Raw genomic sequence first — 22,708 nt, 5'->3', positions numbered from 1 at the left:
AAGCACGACTGGCGCAGCACTGAAATGGAGCTACGAGACAGGCAACACTAATATGACAGCTATACAAATGAGGATCGCAAACAGGATAGTTGGGTGGTGGGGGTGAAGACACCTGGTACCAATCATACAAATGGCAGAGTAAATGAATGAGAACAAGAAAATAGAGGGGGTTTTCCATGTGGAAGAGAAGCAAGCTTTGGATTAGAATAAGAAAAGTTGGAGAATTTGAGAAGGAAGGGTGTGGAGAAAGAGTAAAATATGGTTTGAGCACAGGTGTTGCTTCACCACGGGATGAGAGAGAGAGATGCAGATAAGTAAGTGGCATCTATCGGGCTCAATAAAAAAGCCAGAACAGGCATTGTTGGGACATGGCCAAGGAAATGAAACGGTTCTGGCTGTCAAATGTCACATTGTCCAATTGAGGGGAACTGACAGCAGCAGTGCAGTTTATTTAATGCATTCCCCATGACCAGAACAGTGGGGCAGACTGCATGTAGCTTGCTACTTTATTTGTTTCATTTATCATTCTTATTTTCTTCCTGTTTTGAACTTCCCACCTTAATAAATTGTTTAATTTCTTAGTTAAACACATTTTGCAACTCATATGGCTTCCTTTCATTTACCCACAAAGAAGTCTCAAAAATATGTTACACACAGCGTGCAATGAGTTTTCTTAAACTACCTCCTTTACTGTTAGTTTCATATATTGATTATATCCAAATACAATTTAAGAAGGATCTTATTTCCATCTTGCAATAAAATGTGCCTCATGTCCACTTGCTGATGCTACTAACCTGTTAGAAGGTGAACAGCACCCAAAATGAAAAAGTAAAAAGAAGATGACACACCACACTGCCATAAAGAAATGTGTTTTAGAATGACACAACAATATCATGAAGGAGATGCAGCCTGTCACGCGCCACTGTTTCCTTTTTAAAGCTCCACAAGTGTCACAGTTGGCCACCTTTCTGCCACCTTGTCAATGCCATACACAATGCTTTTGTATGTTTTGTGTTTGTAAGTTGTTTGGTATGTTTTCTGCTGACTGGATTGTTGTAGACTGAGATAATGCTTTTGCATTTCCACTTGTGTTAAATGTGCAATGGCTGATGGAAATGTTCCAGTACTGAATTGACAGGATAACAAAGTGGCTTCTCTAATTAATTAATGAAATAAATGTCTCCAGCAACTAACTGTTTTTCATTTTCAGAAATACATAATTATTTTATGCATAATTTAATAAATAGTACTTAAGCCAAGTGAGTAGTGAAAAATATCTGCAGTGACAAATTCTGTATTTTGATAATTACTGTTTTTTATTTATACCTATAAATGCCAAATTGTTATTAATTAAGGCACTAGTAAAAAAAAAAATACTGTTATTTAATAAAAACACACTGGTTCTTTTTTAAATTGCTTCTTAATTTTGCATAATGCTTTAAAAATGCAGCCTTGCAATAACACTAGCAGCAAATATGGATTTAGCAACAAATGTAAATCAAAAAACAGAACCTTTGTTAGGGCTGCAGCAAATGTACAAGGTTAAATATCATGCCTAAGTTATTCACGTGGTACCTTGGAGGAATGAAGGTTGAGATTTACTGCTTTAGGCTACTCCAGTTCACCAGCGCAGTTAAAAAGATGCTGTACATATTCAGTATAATTTGTGATTATCTATACAAACATGGTTGAACTCTTGTATTCATATCTGGGCTGCCAGCAACACATGACATCATGTCTACATCTCTCATGGGCTCATATGACACAGGTTGGATACTGTTTCCTACGGTATGCCTCGTACTTTTCATCTGCAATAATTTAGTATGGGAAAATCGTTTAAAATGAATTTATTATAATCATTTGTTTGCCTAAATAGAAATTGGATCACTAGTGATCAGGATATAGTAAAGTAACTGCATGAGCTTTTTAAGTGCTGTGCTTGTAAACAGCGCTCAAACAAAACATGCTCCTTTCATGATTTATTATCTATACATGTTTGTTGCTGTTGTGCTTCTATCATGTTACTTATTATGCAAATATTTAGGAGTTTAAAGAGGTAAAATTTAGGAAAAGAAGTGCTATGACACTTTTCAGCACAGAAAGCAGCGGGGAGACAAACAATGAATAATGCAGATTGAGTCAGTGCTGAGTGGTACATAATATGTAGCAGATCATGAATGGTGTTGGCAGGAAATTGTAGAGAGACAGAGCTCAAACGAGGAGGAGGAGAATGAAGCTGAGGGGGGACAAGCAGCAAACAGCACAATTCACATCACATGAAACAGCCTGTTATAGAAGCAAAATTGGGCAAGAAACACAGAAGGTGCCACATATGTTCAGTATCACTGCACTATAAAGCATTTATGTAGGATTCAATGCTGAAGACCTACAAACAGAAGAAAATATCATAGTAGTGGTAAAAAATGTCTCTATTTTGTATGAGCAGTTTCAGCAATTTAGAATGTACAATTTCTTCAATTTTTGGAAAAGTACAAAGTTTGTCAACCCATTTGGTGGGCAACCTTTCAGTCAGTCAGTCATTATCCAACCCGCTATATCCTAACACAGGGTCATGGGGGTCTGCTGGAGCCAATCCCAGCCAGCACAGGGTGCAAGGCAGGGACAAATCCTGGGAAGGGCGCCAGCCCACCACAGGGCACACACACACCAAGCACAATTTAGGATTGCCAATACACCTAACCTGCATGTCTTTGGACTGTGGGAGGAAACCGGAGCACCTGGAGGAAACCCACGCAGACACGGGGAGAACCTGGGAAGCGAATCCTTGAAATGATAATGCATGTCATTGCTTTATGAATAAATATGCAGGTAACTCTTGGTTTTATATTAATTTATATAATTTACTTACAAATTGTGTTAATAATGATATGTTTTCTTTAGTATCCATGTGTAATGCAATGCTCTTTCATTGTCCCTTGTGTTTTGTGAGTGGTTCCCCGAGAGGCGGTGCCACCCTGGTATCACTGCTGATAAGACTTCCCCCGGCTATATATTCTGCTAGGAGAGAAGCCTCAGGAGTGGTTCATTGGAGTTTGTTAGAGTCTTTTGTGAGTATTGTTTTTTTCATATGGACTTAATTGATTACTTTTTTTTTTTTGCTCTGTTTATTAGATTTGGGTATGAATTTTGATTTGGGATTTGTTCACATTGGACTGCCTCATAAGCCATTCCTTTTTCTTCTTCTTCTTTTAGCCCATTTTGTTGTATTTTTAATTTCAAATAAGTTTTTCACTGGTTCTCTTCCTTGAGAGGCATCTTAGACATTTTGGAATATTAAAAAAATTTAAAACTCAGTTTCCCTATGTTATGAGTGTGGTTGGCCTACAGACTGCAGGCAGTAGTTGTGAGCTGCCTAGTTTGAGGTTAGTCCAGTTCTGACAGACCAGTGGAGACCCTGGCCTGGTCTATTAGCTAATTTGAAGGCCTAACACCCTTTTCATGATTTAAGATCATGACAATCAGGTCTGTATCATGAACACAATGAGAAATTAATATTTTTTCTTGGTAATAGCACTGCTGAATTTAATGAGTAGCCTTCCTGTATGTCAAAACTATATGACCCTGGAACACCAAACAGGCACCACAGACAGCCAGCCTTAGAACAAGCTGATCTGCATAATGCTTACTGCATATTAACAATCAACAACTATGCCATATTTCACTTGTACACATTGCTAGAGAAAATGCACCATAAAAATATGTTCATAATAATCATTACATTTCAAATGTTCAGATTGTGGAGAAAAGCAAAACTATTTCTTTAAATAATGGTCTGTGACATAAAATGTGTGAATAATTTAAAGTAATGCATCTGAAATTGTTAGCATATTCAATAAGGTTAAGACACAGACCATTTCATTATTAACTTATATTTTCTAAGAAAAATTCAGTAAATATGTTTGTAAATATATGACTTTATTGTAATCTGTGGTTTGGGTATTATACTTGTTCTTCATAAAATGCTAACCATGCGTCTTTTTATGCAGTAGGTTTATAGGATTATTGCTTAAGTGCTATGAAATAAAAAGTAGTATGTGAGTATGAAACATAAAAGGTAACCAACACCACATGCAGAAACAAAATCTGCTCACTGTAAAGTACATTTCAAAGCTCCTGTTCTCTGTGTTTTTGGGAACCACTGACATATTTTGCCTTTTTGTTTTGTTTTTATCAGCTGTTCTTGGTGAAGGCACATACACGTGTTTGCAATGGCTGTACTGGTGGGTATGGAAATGCTAATGTGAAGAAGAGTGATTCTGTCAAACTTGAATTCTATTTGCTTGGCTGAGCAGAACAGATCTGACAGTCAAGGTTTAAGAGGTGAAAGCAAAAAAATCTGTATAACTCTAGCAGTTACACATACATATTTGTTTGTGATAAAGAGAAACGCATGTCGTGATGAGCAAAGATGCATCTTAAGCTTATAAAAATATTTGTAAATACCAGGTGAAACACTCAAGTCCTCGCAGATTAACAAATCTAATTTAATATATGCAGTTCTTTACACCACGAACCACATCTTGCAAAGTTAGAAAAGAAAACACTCATTTAATACAAGGAAGACTGCAAGATAAATGACAGGAAACTAATAAGACACTAGAAATACCCTACAAGATATTTCACTGGCAATAATAAGAATAACTGAGGAAAAGTAAAGCAGAGTCAACATCAGTACAGACACACAAAAAAGAGAGTGTAAATTAAATGCAGCAACAGGAGACTCAAAATCATAGACCTATAGACCCAGTCATGATCTGATTTTTAGACTAAAACAAGTGAACATAAAGCCCCTGCATTTATCCTCTGTGTTCAAATCACGTACAAAATGAGAAAAATACAAAAGGAACTTGAAATCGTAGCTATTGCAAAGGCAAGCTACTCAAATGTTCGAGACATCGGAGCATCCCTTTCATTTCCCCTGTCCCTATAATGTGATTGCTGCACACAGATAAGGCCAACTGGTTGTAATACAAAACGAAATACTAGTCTGGCAAGGGAGATGTATGAAGGACTTATAGTTGAACCCGCATGGGTTATCTTTGCTTGCATGTCAGTTCAATATGTAAAAAGGCACAAAGCGAAAATGCAAAATACTATAAAAAGGTCAAGATATGAACTACAGCTATGCCCTAAAGAATTCTTTTACAAGAGAAAATCTCCATATGTACTGTGTCACAAGGTCAAGCCCATTGAATGAGTTACACTGTCACAACCATCTTGAATCCAGAGGTATTTTAACAAAATTACAAACCAAATGAAACAGCAAGAAAAACAAACAACAAAAACTAAACTAAGTGTAGAAACTAAAAGACAGAACCAGTTGGGCACAATCTAGTTCCTACACTCAACTGAAAATTATGTTAATTTACAAACAGTATGGTCCAATATGCAAGACACTTGAATGTGAAGCACAATATGTCACTCTCTGTCTACAGCGCTGACACAAGTGTAAGGGTTAATACGTTACAAGAAGAGTTTGTTATGTAGTCAGATTACTTTGTAAAGTAACAAGTAACCAAACACAATACCTATGTTATTGAAGTAAAAACACCCGCGTTACTTCAAAAAAAACAAATATGTGTTACTGCGTTACTACCAAAGGTTATTTTTGACACTCTGTTATTTCACAGCAGTATTGTGTTTATTTGGTAACATTGTACAAATCATCTGGTGGCAGATAATGAGGAAGAAGATAAGTACGTGTGTAACATGTAACTGAATTAAAAGTAGTGAAAAGCTGTTTTAAGTATACATTTAATCCTCCTTGTGCTTACAGTACACCGATCCTTTGCAGAGGTCATTCGTACAGCCAAGCAAAACAAAATGTGCTGCATGCAGTCCAGCAATAAAACCCTATAAATAAAGTAAAGTTTATGTTTCATCCAGCTGAAACAATGTGATGTGGTGGTGCAGTGGTCAGTGTTTATACAGTGGGATTCTTGCTTAATGGCAGCATGTGGTTCCGACCAGATTTTTGCTAGTTGATTTGGTCATTAAGCGAAGTGATGTGTATTAAGGTTCGGGTGCTCCTGTATCTGATGTCATTTTTGCAATGTGGCATTCCGTAGCAGGGTGTGGTGAAATTCTAATCATGCACCAGCAACACACAGAGATGTGCCTTTGTGTCATTTCATTGAGTGTATGTCGATGGAAGCTCTATTGTTAAAGCACAATGTTGTTATTCGGGACATTGTTAACTAAGTCATGATTGTACTATGAACCTTCAGGGGGTTCACTTTGGGGATGGAAAAAGTAGGGTGGATGTTATTTACTTCATAGCACAAGAAGGATTAAACATATTTATAAAACACAAGAAAATTGTGAAATTTTTCTGTGTTCCTGGTAAGTTTCATAAAGGTTCAGATATGGGCTTAGGATTTAATAACAAATGTTGGCCAGTGAAATGTGCAGTTTTTCATATAAAAGAAGAAAAAGTAATGCAAAAGTACTGAAATGTTTGTAACAAATTATATTTTATAATAAGTAACCATAACCATGTATGAATTCCCCTTGGGGACTAATAAAGTATCTATCTATCTATCTATCTATCACATATTTTAGGGGTCCCCAGCTCCAGTCCTGGAGGGCCCCCAGTGGCTGCAGGTTTTCATTCTAACCCTTTTCTTAATTTGTGACCTGTTTTTGCTGCCAATTAACTTCTTTTGAATTCATTTTAATTGAATTTTCTTTTAAGATCTGTTCCCCTAAATTTCTTCACCTTTCCTCTGAAATGCTTCATTTGTTTCTTTAAATGGCACCCAAACAGAAATGAAATGTGAAGTAAGTGAGCCAACAGAAAACCAACTAAGTCAGGGCCTGAAACTCCAACCAGTTTCACTCCAACCCGTTGCTTAATTAGGCGCTGATTCTTGGCTTTAACTAAACCCATTCTTTAATTCCATTGCATGTTGCTGCTCTCATTGTGCAATTGTGCATTTCTGAAATTGTTGATTTTCTCTTTTCTAAGAGCACTGTCAAAATGTTTTCTGGACATGAGCAGATAAATATTCCTGAGACCTTCAACTTTCTTTATTTTCAGATATTGTATAATGGACATGTTTAGGCTCATTTTATATCTCTATTGTTTGGTAGCTAATTAAGGAAAAAGAAACAATTAAGTGGTCCAAGTCTTCAACAGCAAGTCAATTAAAATTAATTCAAAAGAAGTAAATTAGCAGCACAAACAGGTCACTAATTAATAAAAAGGGTTAGAATGAAAACCTGTAGCCACTGGGGCCCTCCAGGATCAGAGTTGGGGGCCCCTGACATGTTTAGTTAGTAATTTGTTTAAGTAATGAGTGCAAACGCCTATAAGAAGTATTCACACCTTTGGACGTTTTCACAATTTATTATTAGACAACACTGAATGTACCTTTGGCAGCCATGACATCCTTGAGTCTATGTGCACAGATCTCTGTTAGCTTTGCATATCAGGACACTGCAGTTTTTCTCCATTCACTTTTGCAAAACTGCCCAACGGCTGTCTGGCTGCATAGAAGTTGTGACTAAACAGCTTTGTTCAAGTCCAGCCCCAAATTCACAGTTGAACTACATCTGGACTCTGACTTAGTCACTCCGGGACATTAACATTGTTATTTTTAAGCCATCCTTGTGTAGCTTTGGCTGTATGCTTGAGGTCGTTGTCTTGCAGGAAAACAAATCTTCTCCAAAGTGTCACATTTCTTGCACACACTTACAGAGTCTCTTGTATACTTTCTGGCAAGCTCTAACTTTCATACTGTATGTGTTTCTTTTCTCTTTGCCGCTCTTCAATAAATCTGGTAAAGCAGCCAATATAACAGTTGTTGTATGCACCGTCTCACCCAGTCATCTACTGAAGCTTGTAACTCCTTCAGAGACATAAGTGGTCCCTTAGTGGCCACCATCACTAGTCTTCTTCTTCGTGCATGATCACTGAGTTTTTGTGGATGGCCTGCTCTAGGCAGGGTTACAACTGTACCAGTCTCTTTCCATTTTTTTAATGATGGATTTAACTGGACTCCAAAGGATATTCAGTAACTTAGACATTTTCTTTTCTCCATCCCCTGACTTGTGCTTTTCATTCATCTTTTCACAGAGTTGCTTGAAGTGCTCTTCTGTTTTCAAATTGTTAGACCATGATACTTCCAGATAGAGGTGCATTTACATGACAATCAACTGAAACCCCCTGACTATAGACAGGTGGTCTCCACTGTACTCATTGTGTGACTTCAAAAACCAAAAGGCTGCACCAGTGATGATTTAGGTGTGTCATATTAAAGGGGATAATTTCTTCATTTTGCCCTATACACTTAAAAATCTTCCAGAGACGTACCCTAACAGCATGTGGCTCTCACCACCATATTTCGTTTTGACATTAAAGATCTTTTTCTATTGACCAGTGTCAACACAGCCAAATTAAATTCACTGTAATACATTGATGTGTAAGAATATAATGTGAGAACTTCCAATGGGTGAATACTTTTTATAGGCACTGTAAGCCTGACTTACTTCAACATGTGCTACATAACCTGCATATAAATTTCATAAAACATTTGCAGATTATCTCATATGGAAAATGTGTTATCAAATCAGACAGTGTAAATTCATGAAACATATAAAACAAAGACTGTAAAATGACGCTTCATGCAGCTATTTTCCATAATATACAAAAAAAGTCAATTTGACATATTTTACATTTGAAAATAATTGCATTAATAAGTTATGCCTCATGGAAGCAGAAACAAATGCTTGGCAAAAGGCCTTCTAGTACTAAACTAATTGTAGCATAAATACACAACTCTGGTCCTGTCGTAACTATTAGTGTCCAAATCCATGTAAATTAAAGAGAGTAATATTTTGTCTGAGCCCCTTAAGGTGCTGGCAACATGAGATAGTAGTTCTGCTCCACTCAGAAGGTTTGACTAGAAGCAAATGATTATTGTTCCACCTAAAGGCACATCACTAATAAAAAAAGTTTACTTGTTCAAATATCATAAAAACTACTCAGATATGAAATTATGTATGCATAATAAAATAATTAACAGAACACACTTAAGTAGTAGGAATAAACATGAACCACTTTTAATGAGATTTTTCAGTTGCTAGTTTTTTTTTTCTTTCTTTTTTAATATTCTACTAAACAGGAACACAATTTCCATCCATTCCAAATTTTGAGGCTGCTTTTTCCATATTGGGTTGCTGAACTCCATACCACATCTTGTTAGCATTAGGCACAAGACTGGAGCCAAACCTAGACAGGTGGCCAGTTCAGTACAGGACATACACACATGCACTACCATGCATTGGCTCATACTAAGCAAATGTCAAATCACCAATTAACTTAAAAATATGCACACAGTTGAGATCTGGGAAGAAGCTGGGGTACCATGAGAAAACCCACACTTGAAACAAGGAGAGCACAGAAACTCCACACAGACCGTCACTGGGACTTGAGCCCAGGTTTAGGTCCTTGGAGGCACACGTGGAGAGTTTGACTTTTAGGCCAGATAAACCATAAAAAAAGAAACAAATTTTTTAGAGTCTCAACTGTGCTGTCATCTACTTATATCACATTCCATGTCAACTTGGTAAATTATAATACAATATGAAGCAAGTTTCATTTATATTAACACACTTAAACTAACAAATTATGAAAAAGTACACAAATACTATTCAAAATATTTAAATACAGACAACATTAATTCTTTTAGTTTATCTATTTTATTTGTGCCAAAACAATGACTTACATGTTTTAATAAATAATAATTAAGAAAATGTACGCATAACGTTACATTCAAGGTGACTTAGTTAACTGATTTGAATGTTGGAGCTATTTCTGTTGCCTATTTGCTTTATCAAAGTGACAGCACAGTTGTGTTTCTCAAATATTTTGTCACAGGATGAGTGTGACGTGTAATGGAGATTTGCTCAGACCACGTCACTGCTGTCGGTATAGGAGGCACATGCAGGTAGAAGTTCTGATGCTGTTGCTCATGCTGACTACTGATGATCTGTCCTTTGCTAACTGTGTGTCAAAGAGAAAAATACTGAATACAAAATCTATAAGTTGAAGTAACCCATATGAAACAGTAAAGTAATCCATAATTGAAATTGTACAGAATATTTATGTATGTTTTAAGAATATGCGACGTGAAAGAGAGAGTTGATTGGGAAGGACAGATTGAAGTTTTCATTGGTCCATCCATCAACTAAACCTGTTTATCCAGGGCAGGAGGAAGTTGAAGCAGGCAGGAATATCCCCAGGACAAGGTACCTGTCCATTGCAGGGAGAACACACACACACACACACACACACCAGGGGACGATTTAGCATCACCAGTTCACCAAATCTGCATGACTCTGGACAGTGCAAACTTCCTGGGGTGTGACCTCCAGACTCCATAGTAAAAGGCAGCAGTACTACCACTGCATCACCATACACCTAATTGGTTGATTATTAACATATTTGTTACCTGTGGCTTTAAAAAATGGAGACATTTTGAAACTAATTTTAGTAACATAGAGCATCCAATCATCCGCCATCCTTTAAACTCTGCCCATGGTGAGGCACTGTCTTTAAATATTTCACAGTGGTAGAACACAGGAAATCAATTAATTATTATTATATTTATTTAATCTACTGCTAACACATTTTCTTTTTCTTTAAACAGAACAACAGTTGAATAAAAAAATAAAGTTCAGGAGAAGATTATTACTTACAAGACGGTCTTTGACCTTTTTAGGGAGGTCCTCATCTAAAGTATAAATATCTTCTCTCTTTGCTAGAAGCTGAGAGCCATCTTCAAACTCCACCTAAAAAAATGAGAGATTCCATCAAGTAAGAATAAATAAAAACAAATTCTCAATTGTCAACTGAGGAGACATGAGGCTATAACACCCTCCAGCATGCCAAAGGGAGAAAGCATATCATGTGCGTCACACATAGGAGACGAGCTCACTTCAGTCCTGACATTTACTTCTGTAGTAAATGCACCTGAAGACTGACACACATTGAAGTAAAAGTACAGTGTTTCCGGATCATGAACTATTGTTTTTATTAAACACTAAAGAGCCAATTTGTGCATATTTTTTCAGTTTTCCTATAAATCAATGTTTAGACAGAGTTTGTGAGATTTTAAAGTGGAAAACTTAATGATGCCTTTTACAGTTTTTGTTTTCTAATTCATACTACAAATAATAAGACGAAAAGCAAGGAAATGTAATTAAACTGTAATTACAATGTACAATGTGACATATATACAGTACATATATATACTATATATATATATATACACACATATATATATGTATATATATATATATATGCAAGTGCACCAGAATAAAGGCAAGAAGGGAGAATGTGCTGAAGATAATAGCAAAGCAGCTATAATATCACATTACAAAGTGCTAAGGATCTAAAATGAAAGCAGAAAAGATTCAGTTAAGCAAAATGCTTTCAAGAAGAAAAAAAAAACAATTCAATTGTATATTTTAAGCATCTTTTTAGAATGTTTTTCAAAGATTGTCTTTCTATGCGGAGAATTATAACTGGCTGCAGAAACAAGTTTTAAACATGGTTGGACAAGTATGTGAATGAATAAATAAAATTTGCATACAATCCTGTGACGCACTTTGATCACAGTGCGACTGTTGGGCAATTATGCATTCAGCAAATGAACAGAAAGTGCTAGTTCTGAAGATCCCTTTTAGCTGGTATATCAGCAGTGTGCTGTTCACTTAGTGTGTCAGCATGTCTACAACACTTGCTGCCAAATGGATGACTTGGACTATATATAATAAATGACTCAATGTGCTCCAATTCACTTTCAGTCATGATGGGTAAGACAGCACTCTAAATGGGACAGGGAGATGAAACACGGCAGGCAGGTGCCTTACTCTGTCAGAAGAGAAACTAGAAAGGCCTGAAGATGAACAGTTTGTAAGGTGATGAGGGCAAGGCTGCCAGAACACATGATGGCTTTAGCAAAATGCTCCAGTAGGTTTATGCCACTTAAGACTGATCATCATCAATGGGCATTGCATAGTCCAGTCAGGAAAGATCAAATCACCAGGCATTATGTCAAGATATTGCCATTGAATTCTGTTGAAATGTTTTTAGCTACTGTTGGCTTGACTGCTCTTTTACAGCATTTGTAAAATTTAGAAGCAGCATTTTTTATACTGAATTTCATCATATTGATGTATCAATATATGACAAGGTAGTTCATCAGTCATTGTCCCATGAGTGGCATATTGTGCATATGTGTGATGCTATACAGCTGTACAATGGGAATTATCATAAATCTATAAAGTTCCCTTTTCTTAAATACATGGCTTGTATATTTATCTAAATAATTACATTATTTATGTAATAATTCAAATCAAGCATTGCAGGAGGAGTAGGCACAAATCCTAGATTATTGTTTTTGAATAGCAACTGAAAAGTTTGCAGCTACTGTAATACATGAAAGTTTGCACTCAATAGTGCACAGCTGCACAGAAAGAGATAAATCCAATATGACCCGATGAAATTTCAAACCAAAATTACAGGCAGCAGTTCAAACTTTATTTGAAGGTATGGACCACCAGGGCGTGTACAGCTTCTCTAATCCGACACAGGCAGGTAGTGACGCAAGTGTTCCACAACGCACGTCTTTATTTCCGTGGGGAAGTGCTTTTCTTTCACTCCCCATAGCAACACAGTCCAGAGCACCAAGCACAAAATACACTTTTCTTCTCTCCCTCTCTCTCGCTTCCTTTCTCTCGCTTACACTCCTTCTCCAGCAAACTTCATCCTCTTCGACCTGACTCGGGCTCCAGGTGGCTCTTTTATCAGACCAGGAATCACTCTCAGGTGTGGTGAAAGTCCCATGTGGGGCTCTGCAGCCCACCCTGGTGGCCCCCGCATGGAACCCAACAGGGCTGTGCCACAGTTCAACTCCCAGTATGCCCTGTGGGAATCCATGGTGCCACAGCCGCCCAAAAGGGCTGCCATCTAACATACCGGGTAAGGTAGTGCCTTACAGATGCCCCCTTTCCCTTCCATCCAGCTGTTGTCCTGGCTGGGTAATGGCCATGGCCACCTGTCACAAAGGCAACAAAGTCAGTAAGCTGCAACAGACAAGTTCCCAGCAGTCACCAAACAATATGCAATTGCAGTATTCACAAACAGTTCACAATCAAGAAACAAAATAATTTTGCAATTGTGCTTTTCTAAACATTTTACGATACCAAACAAACAAAATATAGATAGATATATCTGAAATAAAAGGTCCTTAAGTGTAGAATAATTTATAATGGATTTAAAAATGAAAGTCAGCCATGTAACATTGAGAGACTGGCTGATTTTAGTGTGTGACACAAATGTCATGGGAATCTGACAGTTATGGCAAATGCATGAACTGACAGAAATCAGAGTGAATAACTTGTTGTAAAGACATGATCTACAGCCACATAATATGTGTAAATTGTATAAAATATCTGCAGACAGACTTGGAAGGGGAAATAGCACACCTTACTTTGCCACTGTTCCGCTATATCAGAAGAACACTCACATACATTTACAAGATTCTGTAAAGTGCCACAGCAGCTGAAAGCAGTGACACAATACAGGTTGTTCCATATTGATGCAGACTGATGCACCATTCAGGATACCGAAGTCGTGGAAGGAAATCTGCCATTGTACTCCACCAGTAGTTGAACTTCTAGCTCAATTAGTAGTGAGGCTAAAAGTGATCCCATTAGAGAAGTTACCTCACGTTCACTTTGTAGAACAAAACACAGTGGCTCATATGTCATCTTGGGGTCTACAACCCCTTTACTAATACCAAAAGCAGTTCACTGTGAGATACCATCAGAGCATAAAAGACCCTAAGCAGGAAAGAAAGGATGAAGTAAAATGCTTAAATAAACTCTATAAGCATCAATAAGGAAAACATGGAGAATAAAATTAACATGATTTGTGCCCAAACTGATGATATGAAACACATGTTAATACCCTATACCTAGTAGCTGGAACAAATAGCAATTGACTCAAACTAAAATGTGTCTGTCTTTAAAAACAAATGTAAACTTTTCAGAACACAATAAGAGATTTGCAAGACAGGGCAACAAGAAAAAACATTAGAATGTGGCCATCCTATTAAATTCATGTAGGAGGAGGTCACAGAAATTCTGGAAGACGTCATAAAAGAATATCTGTAAATTGAAAGAGCACTTCACTTGCCTGGTAAGGGCTCTGAGGGCAAATCTGAAATGTCAAATTTGACTAATTTTGAGAGAGATAGGACAGATTCTTGATGGGAATAATTGGATCTATATATTTCTGGACTTTCTGATGTGACTCCTAAAAGGAGTGCTGTGTATAATGCTATTAATACTAAAAAACAATAACTTAGTAACACTGGATACAAACATTAAACACCAAATAATATATTAATGCATGAAACACAAAGTTATGAATAAAAAATACCCAATTCCCAATCTAGGATGAAAACTCATTCAATTTTAGTCTTATGTAAAACAATAAAACAAACAACAGTAAAAGAGAGTGAGAAGTTTAGAAAAAAATTAAAAGGTTCTTCACAGAGAGGAGTGGTGGCAAGCATTCTCCAGTGTTCCCAACCTGCTATTTAAGCAGGGTCTGTATGTCACAGACATCAGTTTTGGCCTTATGCTTCCAGCTAAGTGGTCAAAGGTTACACCTACACTTACAAACCCCAAAAAGGATGCAGAGAAAATGTTAAATGCATTGTTCTTAGTATTTGTAAAACATAAAGGGGTCCTATTAGGGACAGCAATAGATAACATGAAGAGACATGTTAAAGAAGGGTTTGAACACAAATATGTTTAAAAGAAAATGTAAGAAATACCTTTGCTAAAGCCTCGTGAACTTTGAATGATTATTATAATTAATATAACTAAGTAACATGTCACATAAGTACCCTTAATTGCATTTCTTTTAATTACACACCTGTGATTGCTCTTACCATTTTGCCTACTTTATACAGTACTTGTTTCTGCTTTTTTTTTGCATGACTGCGTTAAGTCTATTAGAATGATCACATTTTAATAGTTCGCTGCTTAATTTAAACACATCCGTGTACATTCTTGCATTGCCCTATCACTCACCTTCTATAATGGTTGTTCAAATCATTAGCTTTTTTTAGTCTATAGTTAATTCAATATATGTAAGCTAGAGTCCTACCTCAAACTAGAAAGATTGATAATATATCAGCAGTTATTAAACTGGCTTACAGTTAAGCTTTAAGCTGATTTAAATATATTCCTTGTGATATGTAAAGTTTTAAAAGGTTTAGCACATCTTTACCTTAATGCCTTGTCAAATAAATGAATATAATGTGCATTTTACTTGGTGTTAAAGGGGCTGCTTTAGTTGTAACACAGTCTCATAAATGTTTTCCTTTTCCAATTACTCTAAGACAGACCAATTCCCTGAAAAAGGGAATGTGAGCTCACTATGAACTCTGCCTCAACGTTGGCCCTTTCCAATTCCTAAACTTAAATATTTTCCTCAAATCCAACATGGTATGATTCAGGAATCAATTTAAGATGAAAGTACATGGGTATGGTCTGAATCAAACCTTTATTTTTTCATCTGTGTTGTTCATCCTATGACAAATTAAATTGGGTCACTAGCACCTCAACTCTTTTATGCAGTTCTTTGTAGATATTTTACAGTCTATATGCTATGATCACACTATGCAGATGGCCTTAAATATACAAAGGCTTAATACAGAGACAGAACCTTTAACTACAGAACCTCCAACTCTGAATTAATCAATATGCTAATGTTATATTAAAGATGGTAAACTGGTCTCAAGGCTAAAATCTCAATAATTTTATTGTACCATACTCTTGTAAGAGCTGTTTATGAAACAATTCTGGCAATTACAGTTGGTTGTTGCTAAGTACTGTGGTGGCATCGTTGTCAACTCAATCACATTATCTCTGTTGACCGGTGAATGGATATATCATCACTAATGACAGACCTAATGTCAGTCACTTATTGCATTGCATCAGAATCATGAACATTACCACCGTTTTGTTAAGAACGCCCTGACAGAGGATCGACAACCCGGTGGCCATGGATAGTAGGGCTCTGTTTAGACTAAATTGTATTTTTCTCTATTTCAATTTTCTTTTTTTTCCATTATTTTTCCTTCTATTTTATTACTAAAATTCAAAATTTGTTTTAAAAATGTTACTCTATTTAATTGTTATTTTTTTAAACTGGCATTGTCTTTATTCATTTTTGTAACAGGCATCTTGAGCAGCAAAAATATATGAAAGGTGCTGTACAAATAAATAAAATTATCCATTAAGTGTCAAAGCATCAAAATGAACTTTATTGTCATCTCAACCATACACAAGTAAAGTACAACCCCACAATTTGCGGGGGTTACGTTCCTAGAGCACCCGCAAATTGTGAAAAACTGCAAATTTTGGATGTGGTTAAAAAAATGCCTATTTTCATAGTTTAAACCCTAAATATGCCCCCCAAAACACTTTAATTTAATTTTAAACTCAGCTTAATACGTTACCTAAAATAAAGAATGTAAAGGTAAACCTGTATACTGTACTGTTATGTCTCCTACAGTGCTAGAATGTAAAATACATTACAATTAATGTAATTAATTGTACAAAATATATGTACTGTAATTCATGCAAGCGCGTTTTCATTGCCAGAAGCCTTAGACGGTGCAGCTCATTTCGGCAGTGGGGTCTTAACCCTTAAACTGCCACATACTTGGGGGTTAATGCATCCCTAGACGCCAAATACTTTTTTGCTGCACTTCAAGTAAACGTCACAATTCAAGAAAAAGTGAAATTTTAATGGAACACATTTTTTTCATGCAAAGAGCATCACAATTACTGCAACACTGATCATTTTACACACCGCCAATGAACTGTAAAAACTATTTAAAAAACTACTGGAACAATATGTACAAAGTGCAACTGATGCCATGGATGTAAATCATTGAGCCAACTGCACTTAAACTGGCTGCATGCAAGTAGACAGAGGTAAGCGCAGATGCTTGCAGGCTAGTCTTAGTGCAGTTTGAACTTCATTCAAACACTTCAAACAAACATGTCTCATGGAGTTAGTTATCGATTAAACAATAGACAACATCATTGGGGAGCACAACCCCCAACAGTAGCAGAGAATGTCTGGGGGAGAAGAGAGAAACAAAGCAATCAGCCAAAAAGGACACGTGCTTCTCAGGCTTTTAAGTAAGCGTAGCGTCACGCGAGAAGCCGGTTATTTATTTATTTTTATGGTGAAGATTCCAAGGACACACCCAGCCTTGAGAGACAAAAACAAAGCAAACCGGTAATGAAACAGCAAATAAAGAATGTAATGAAAACAAATGAAATAAGAAAACAATGATACCACCCCTGTTCCCTTTACAGCGATCACACATTAAATACAAAAAAGCACAAACAAAACACACACAGTAAATCATGAAAAACAGCAACGGATGAAATGTAATGATGAAAATAGATAGTCCAGAGATCCGCACGGTGAATGGGAATGTACAGAATAGTGAAGATGGGTGGATGGGTTCAATCCTCATGTATAAAGGCAGACAATCCAGACACACAAAACGATCCAGGACAAAATGAATAAGTACAGGTAACCCAACAGAAGGCAGTCAGACAGAAACTTGAAACACAAATTACAAAAACTTCTTTTTTTTGCTTTTGGTCACCGGCCCCCTTTTTAAAAACTGTGCTGACATCCTTTGACCAGCACCCTCAGCAGAAGACTGGGAGTTGCAGTTTCAAATTCTATTGGCTACTTTCACCATCCCAAGTCATGGTATTCTCTACAGCTGCTTCCTATTCTCTCTACAGTACAGTATTGCCACGAAAAAAGCCATAAAAATCGTGGAGGATATTTGCGGTTTCCGCTAACAATTATTAGTTAGGTTCAAAAGAAAAATCCGCGAATGACTGAGGCCGCGAACTCTGAACCGTGACTTCGCAGGGGTCTACTGTATACAGATAGACGAAATTGCGAAGCTCAGAGTCCACAGTGTAACAACATGAAGTGCAAATAATAAATGAAAAATAGAATTAAAATTTAAATTTAAAATAAAACACAAACAAGACAAGACATTGTGCAAAGACAAGACAAAGAAGTAGCAGCAATATTGATGTGTAGTAAGCAATATGAACATTGATGCAATGCACATGGTCATCAGCAATGCGTATGTATCCTGTGGCAATCAAATGACACTCAAATGCCATTACCAGGCCAAATGTGTGCCAAAAAAATATTTCCGCACAACATTACCCTGCTAGCACTAGTCTGTAATGCTGACATAAGGCAAGCTTGAACCATTGATTAATGCTCCATTTGACTCTGCAAATCAGAGCAGAAACCAAAATTTGTCAGAGTAAGTCACATTTTTGCAGACTTTAATTATCATTTATTGGTGATCGCCTGTTGTAGCCCCACCTTTGTATTGTAGTCCCTTTTAATTTAATGAGTCACATTGGGCTTTTAGAGAGGTCCTTCTGCACACCACATATATCAGTATGTGTTGCCTTTGTATTAGCTTGAATGAGACTGACAGCTATTATCTAACCTCTCTCACTAACAAGAACTGTCACTTCTGAGTGTTTGTTTATTATTGTCTATAAAGTGTAATGTAGAGTCTTCAGTGTATGAAAATCCCAGAAATGTAACTGTTTCTTAGATGTCGGAACCATCACACCTAGTGCCAAAAATCACACTATGTTTAAAATCAGTTAGATTACAAGTCTTTCTCATCCTAGCATTTGCTTGAACAACAACTAAACCTTGTGACTATGTGTGAATGCTATATATTGTATATACTTCGTCGTAGTCACATGATTGGCTTTTTGAAGGACTACATTGTGTTAACAAGCACATACACTTAATAAAGAGGCCTCTGAGTATACAATTTGTCCTACAAAGTTGCAAAGCAACATAAAGATGGCATAAAACTGTGAAAAAGAATGAGCTTAATTCAAGACTTTGAAAATACGAACCAAATGTTTTACAAGGAGAAAAGAGTATTAAGAGAGATAATCAAAGACAATGAATAAGCTCAATCCATATGGCAAGTCATAAAGACTTGCTATATCAGAGTGTTACATAACAGAAGGATCTATTTGCAGGTTCAGAACAGTAACACCACCGGTCAAATGGATGGTTGATTTGTCTGTATTCCAGGACACAGTACTAAGAAACAAGATGCTCAAGTATGAATGGGACTATCCGTCTAGATGACATATCTAAAAACTAATTTTAGAAGAAGTGGGTTTGTTGCTGCAATGCATGAGGGAGAGAAAATCATAATATCCAAGTGAATCACACACATAAAAATTTATTTTTTAAATTAAATACATAGGGAGTAGTAAGAAATATAGAACAGCAATGTACAGAGCCAGTAGAACACAATAATAGTTGCTGCAATTACAGACTTTCTTTTCCAGGTCTTGAACCCAGTATACCCAATTGGATACCTTGCTCACTTGCTGTACCTAGCAGCAACTACCATACAAGATATCCTCTTCAGCACTCACTCCACCAGTCAAAGTCACATTTTGTGACTCTTGCACCATGAAAGAGATTTAAACCCCTTCTCAGAGTCACATCTGGCTATGCTGTGGAATTACCTCCAGAGTCAGCGGATAATCTAATGAAGCACCAGAACTCCCATTAGTAAATTCTCATCTCTTCTCCCTACACCCCTGAGTCTTTAGGTAACCTTAAAACTCCCCAACAGTCTGGATGATTAAATGGAAAGCACAGTCCTATACAATTCTATCTTGGGCCATGTTTTCTCTACCTGCCAGGAGGCATTTCTTGTTTCTCTCAGGCCTTATTCTAATTCTTAGTAGACAGTTGGTTTGGAATGACGTCCACTGAGCTGTGTGCCCTCCAGTTTCCAGAGGAGACACTGGAGAGTGCTGTTCAAGCTGCAGTCCTCTTTCAGTAGTGCGGGCAACTGTTTCTATTGTCTCTGTGTTCATGTTTGGCCTCAACTGACATGGCACAGTTGTGTAGCAATACAAAAAGAATGTGATAGCTTCCACTATATTTGATATCTGGAAATGTTTTTCAGTAAGAAAACCATAATCAATATGAAAACCGCATTCTCTTGTCCTATTCATCAGTGCAGTTTTACTACTGAGTGAATGTGTTCTTCTAGTTTCTGTGTTTTTGCAATTATGTTTCTAATGTCATTTGATCGTGTAATTTGTTGCAGGCTGAGTTTAATGTAATCTTTTTCATCAAAAATTTTTACTAATAATGTATCAGAAATAATTTAGTCATACATAACAATGCTAAATATAACCTATTATGATAAATAAAATGAAGGCAGCAATCAAATACTATATATGCTTGCATTTGTTGTAGTTTATCAAGAGTACAGGTGATGACAGACAATTATATAGTTATATTCTCTCTTGTTCAGGTCTATTTAGTTTGTTAATAGTCTCAATTCAATTTTCCTTGTCAGTTATCTGTACATGTCAGATATTTTCCATTACATAGTATGTGTTTATTACCTTAATTATCGAGCTACAAAAAGATACATTGACTTTTGTGACTCAATAAAACTAAAGTTTGTTTTTTGGTTTTAATGACTGGAGTACAGGACACAAATAGTTTTTAAAATTTGCTTCCAGGGCACCCTTTGGCTGATTCTTAACTGCAACCAATTACTGAACCATTGACCGATTTATTTTTATACCTGTATCTGGGGGTGGACCACATGTACATTAAAAATGCATTTAAAGAAAAGCAACAGGAATAAAAAAAAAAGCATTTAGTATATAGTTTGTTGTTTCACGTGAATGGAGTTTGTAGAAGTTTTAAATTAGTGTAATCCATAATACTGCATTAAACAACAATTCTACAATTGCAGCCTTTGAATTGTGAAGAAAATCACATATTAAGAACTGTTTATTAAGAGTACTGAAACAAGAACTCATTTTGGGATTCCTAAAACTACGGTGTTTTAATTTATGTAGCATTTAAAATTTTTTAGAAGTTTTTTAATCTGTGAACTTGCAGTTATGTGTGTCACTGGCATGATTGATAGATAGATAGATAGATAGATAGATAGATAGATAGATAGATAGATAGATAGATAGATAGATCTTTCTAAAATTATAATTAATATTATTATATTGCATAAAATTAAAAAATGCCCACAGCTGGCATGCTCCTCTTAATCCCAGGTCACTGATAGTCATGATCTGAGGATTGCTAGGACAATGAGGACACAAAACAACAAGAAGAAGGTAGTTGTGCGCAAAATGAAATAATCCACAAGAAGGTCCATCAAGTCCAAAAGTACACTGCAGTTTCATTAAATAAATAATCTACAGCTAGTTCCATAAAAATATGTGTACTTCCATGAAGAATAAAATTCAAATAAATTCACATAGATTAAAAATCCAAGAATAAAATAAAATTAAGTATTGGGTTCCCTTTCATTTTCACTCTCCAAGTCAAGGGCGCCTTTTTCCCTCATCTCCCCTCTTCATACTTTGGATTTTCTCATCCGGTGGATATACAAGTGGCTATGGTCCCTGTTTTATCTTGGCAGAGTAATATATATATTGCTCTGCTTTCCCCTATTGTATTATTAATATGTAGCCCTAGAATGCCTAATCTCACAGACTTACCACTGTTTATAAGGTATTATTGTTTAGAACTTATCCCCACCTTCCCTTCTATATATATAACCTCAGGCAATTAGATGTAGTAAAAAGACAAGCAGGAGTTAAGTTACACATAAAGTAATGTATTATTGATAATATTCATAAATAATAACAAAATGCAAAGTACATTTGAATATTGGCAACCATACAACCTGATTAAATGGTGATGTGTAATTCAGATGACACACAGACTTGTAGTTACTTAAAATGTCTCTTGTTAAGGCATCATTGGTGCTCAGCTTTCAGCCACATGTCTGTTCAATATATCTGGTGAGCTGTGCTCTTCATTGTGTTGTCTTCATCAGTTCATGGTGTGATGGTCTTCATCAGTTGTTAGCAAGAGATGCTTCTTTTTCAGATGTTAGTAAGAGACAGATACTTCTGCATCATCACAGGTTAGCAAGAGAGATGCTTCTTCATCATATGTTGGTTAGAGAGAGAGAGAATGTGGTTGAGCAAGCAAATTTATGGGTTTTCGTCCAATCCCTACAGCCAATAGGACATCATGGTACTTAAAGGCCTCTGGGACAAGCCAATTCCAAACAGCCATACCTCAGACCAATGGGGGAAATAGAACATCTTAGCACCTACCACCCCCCCAAGACCATATGTTAAGCTAACCTGGCTTCCTTGCGGGTGTTGAAAGACTTTAGTGGAGAAATACTCAAACTGGTTTAAGACACATCCCCCAAATCCTGTCGTAAAATTAGTCGTAAACGGGGGGTTCAAACACGAATGCCTCTCACCAAAGTACCACTAAATTACATTGCTTTATCTAAATTACAAATAAAGACATACAAAACATTTATCAAGTTATATGCAAAATCTCACATCACAACAGTCCCTCTCTTCGGCTTTTGCCAATCACCACGGGGACACTCGGACCCAGATCTATATCATCCCACCACCTGTCCATGGATCAGCAGATCCACTGCAGCACTCAATCATCCTTGCTCCTTTGCAGAGCACAATGGGA

At 36.5% G+C, this 22,708-nt stretch overlaps 1 protein-coding gene across 3 annotated transcripts in view; it reads right to left on the bottom strand.

Annotated features, from left to right (window-relative positions):
• LOC120532912 (lysine-specific demethylase 4C-like) overlaps positions 1–22,708 on the bottom strand; it is a 917,975-nt gene that overhangs the window by 15,738 nt on the left and 879,529 nt on the right. For all 3 annotated transcript variants that reach the window (XM_039759396.1, XM_039759398.1, XM_039759397.1), the window contains exon 21: positions 10,723–10,815. In XM_039759396.1, the coding sequence (XP_039615330.1) occupies positions 10,723–10,815 (93 nt within the window). The remainder of the gene's footprint in view (positions 1–10,722; positions 10,816–22,708) is intronic.

The sequence above is a fragment of the Polypterus senegalus genome, chromosome 7 (assembly GCF_016835505.1).
Source record: "Polypterus senegalus isolate Bchr_013 chromosome 7, ASM1683550v1, whole genome shotgun sequence".
Taxonomy (NCBI): Eukaryota; Metazoa; Chordata; class Cladistia; order Polypteriformes; family Polypteridae; genus Polypterus; species Polypterus senegalus.
The sequence above is the reverse complement of the archived record's forward strand: the minus strand, read 5'-3'. Positions and strand labels throughout refer to the sequence as shown.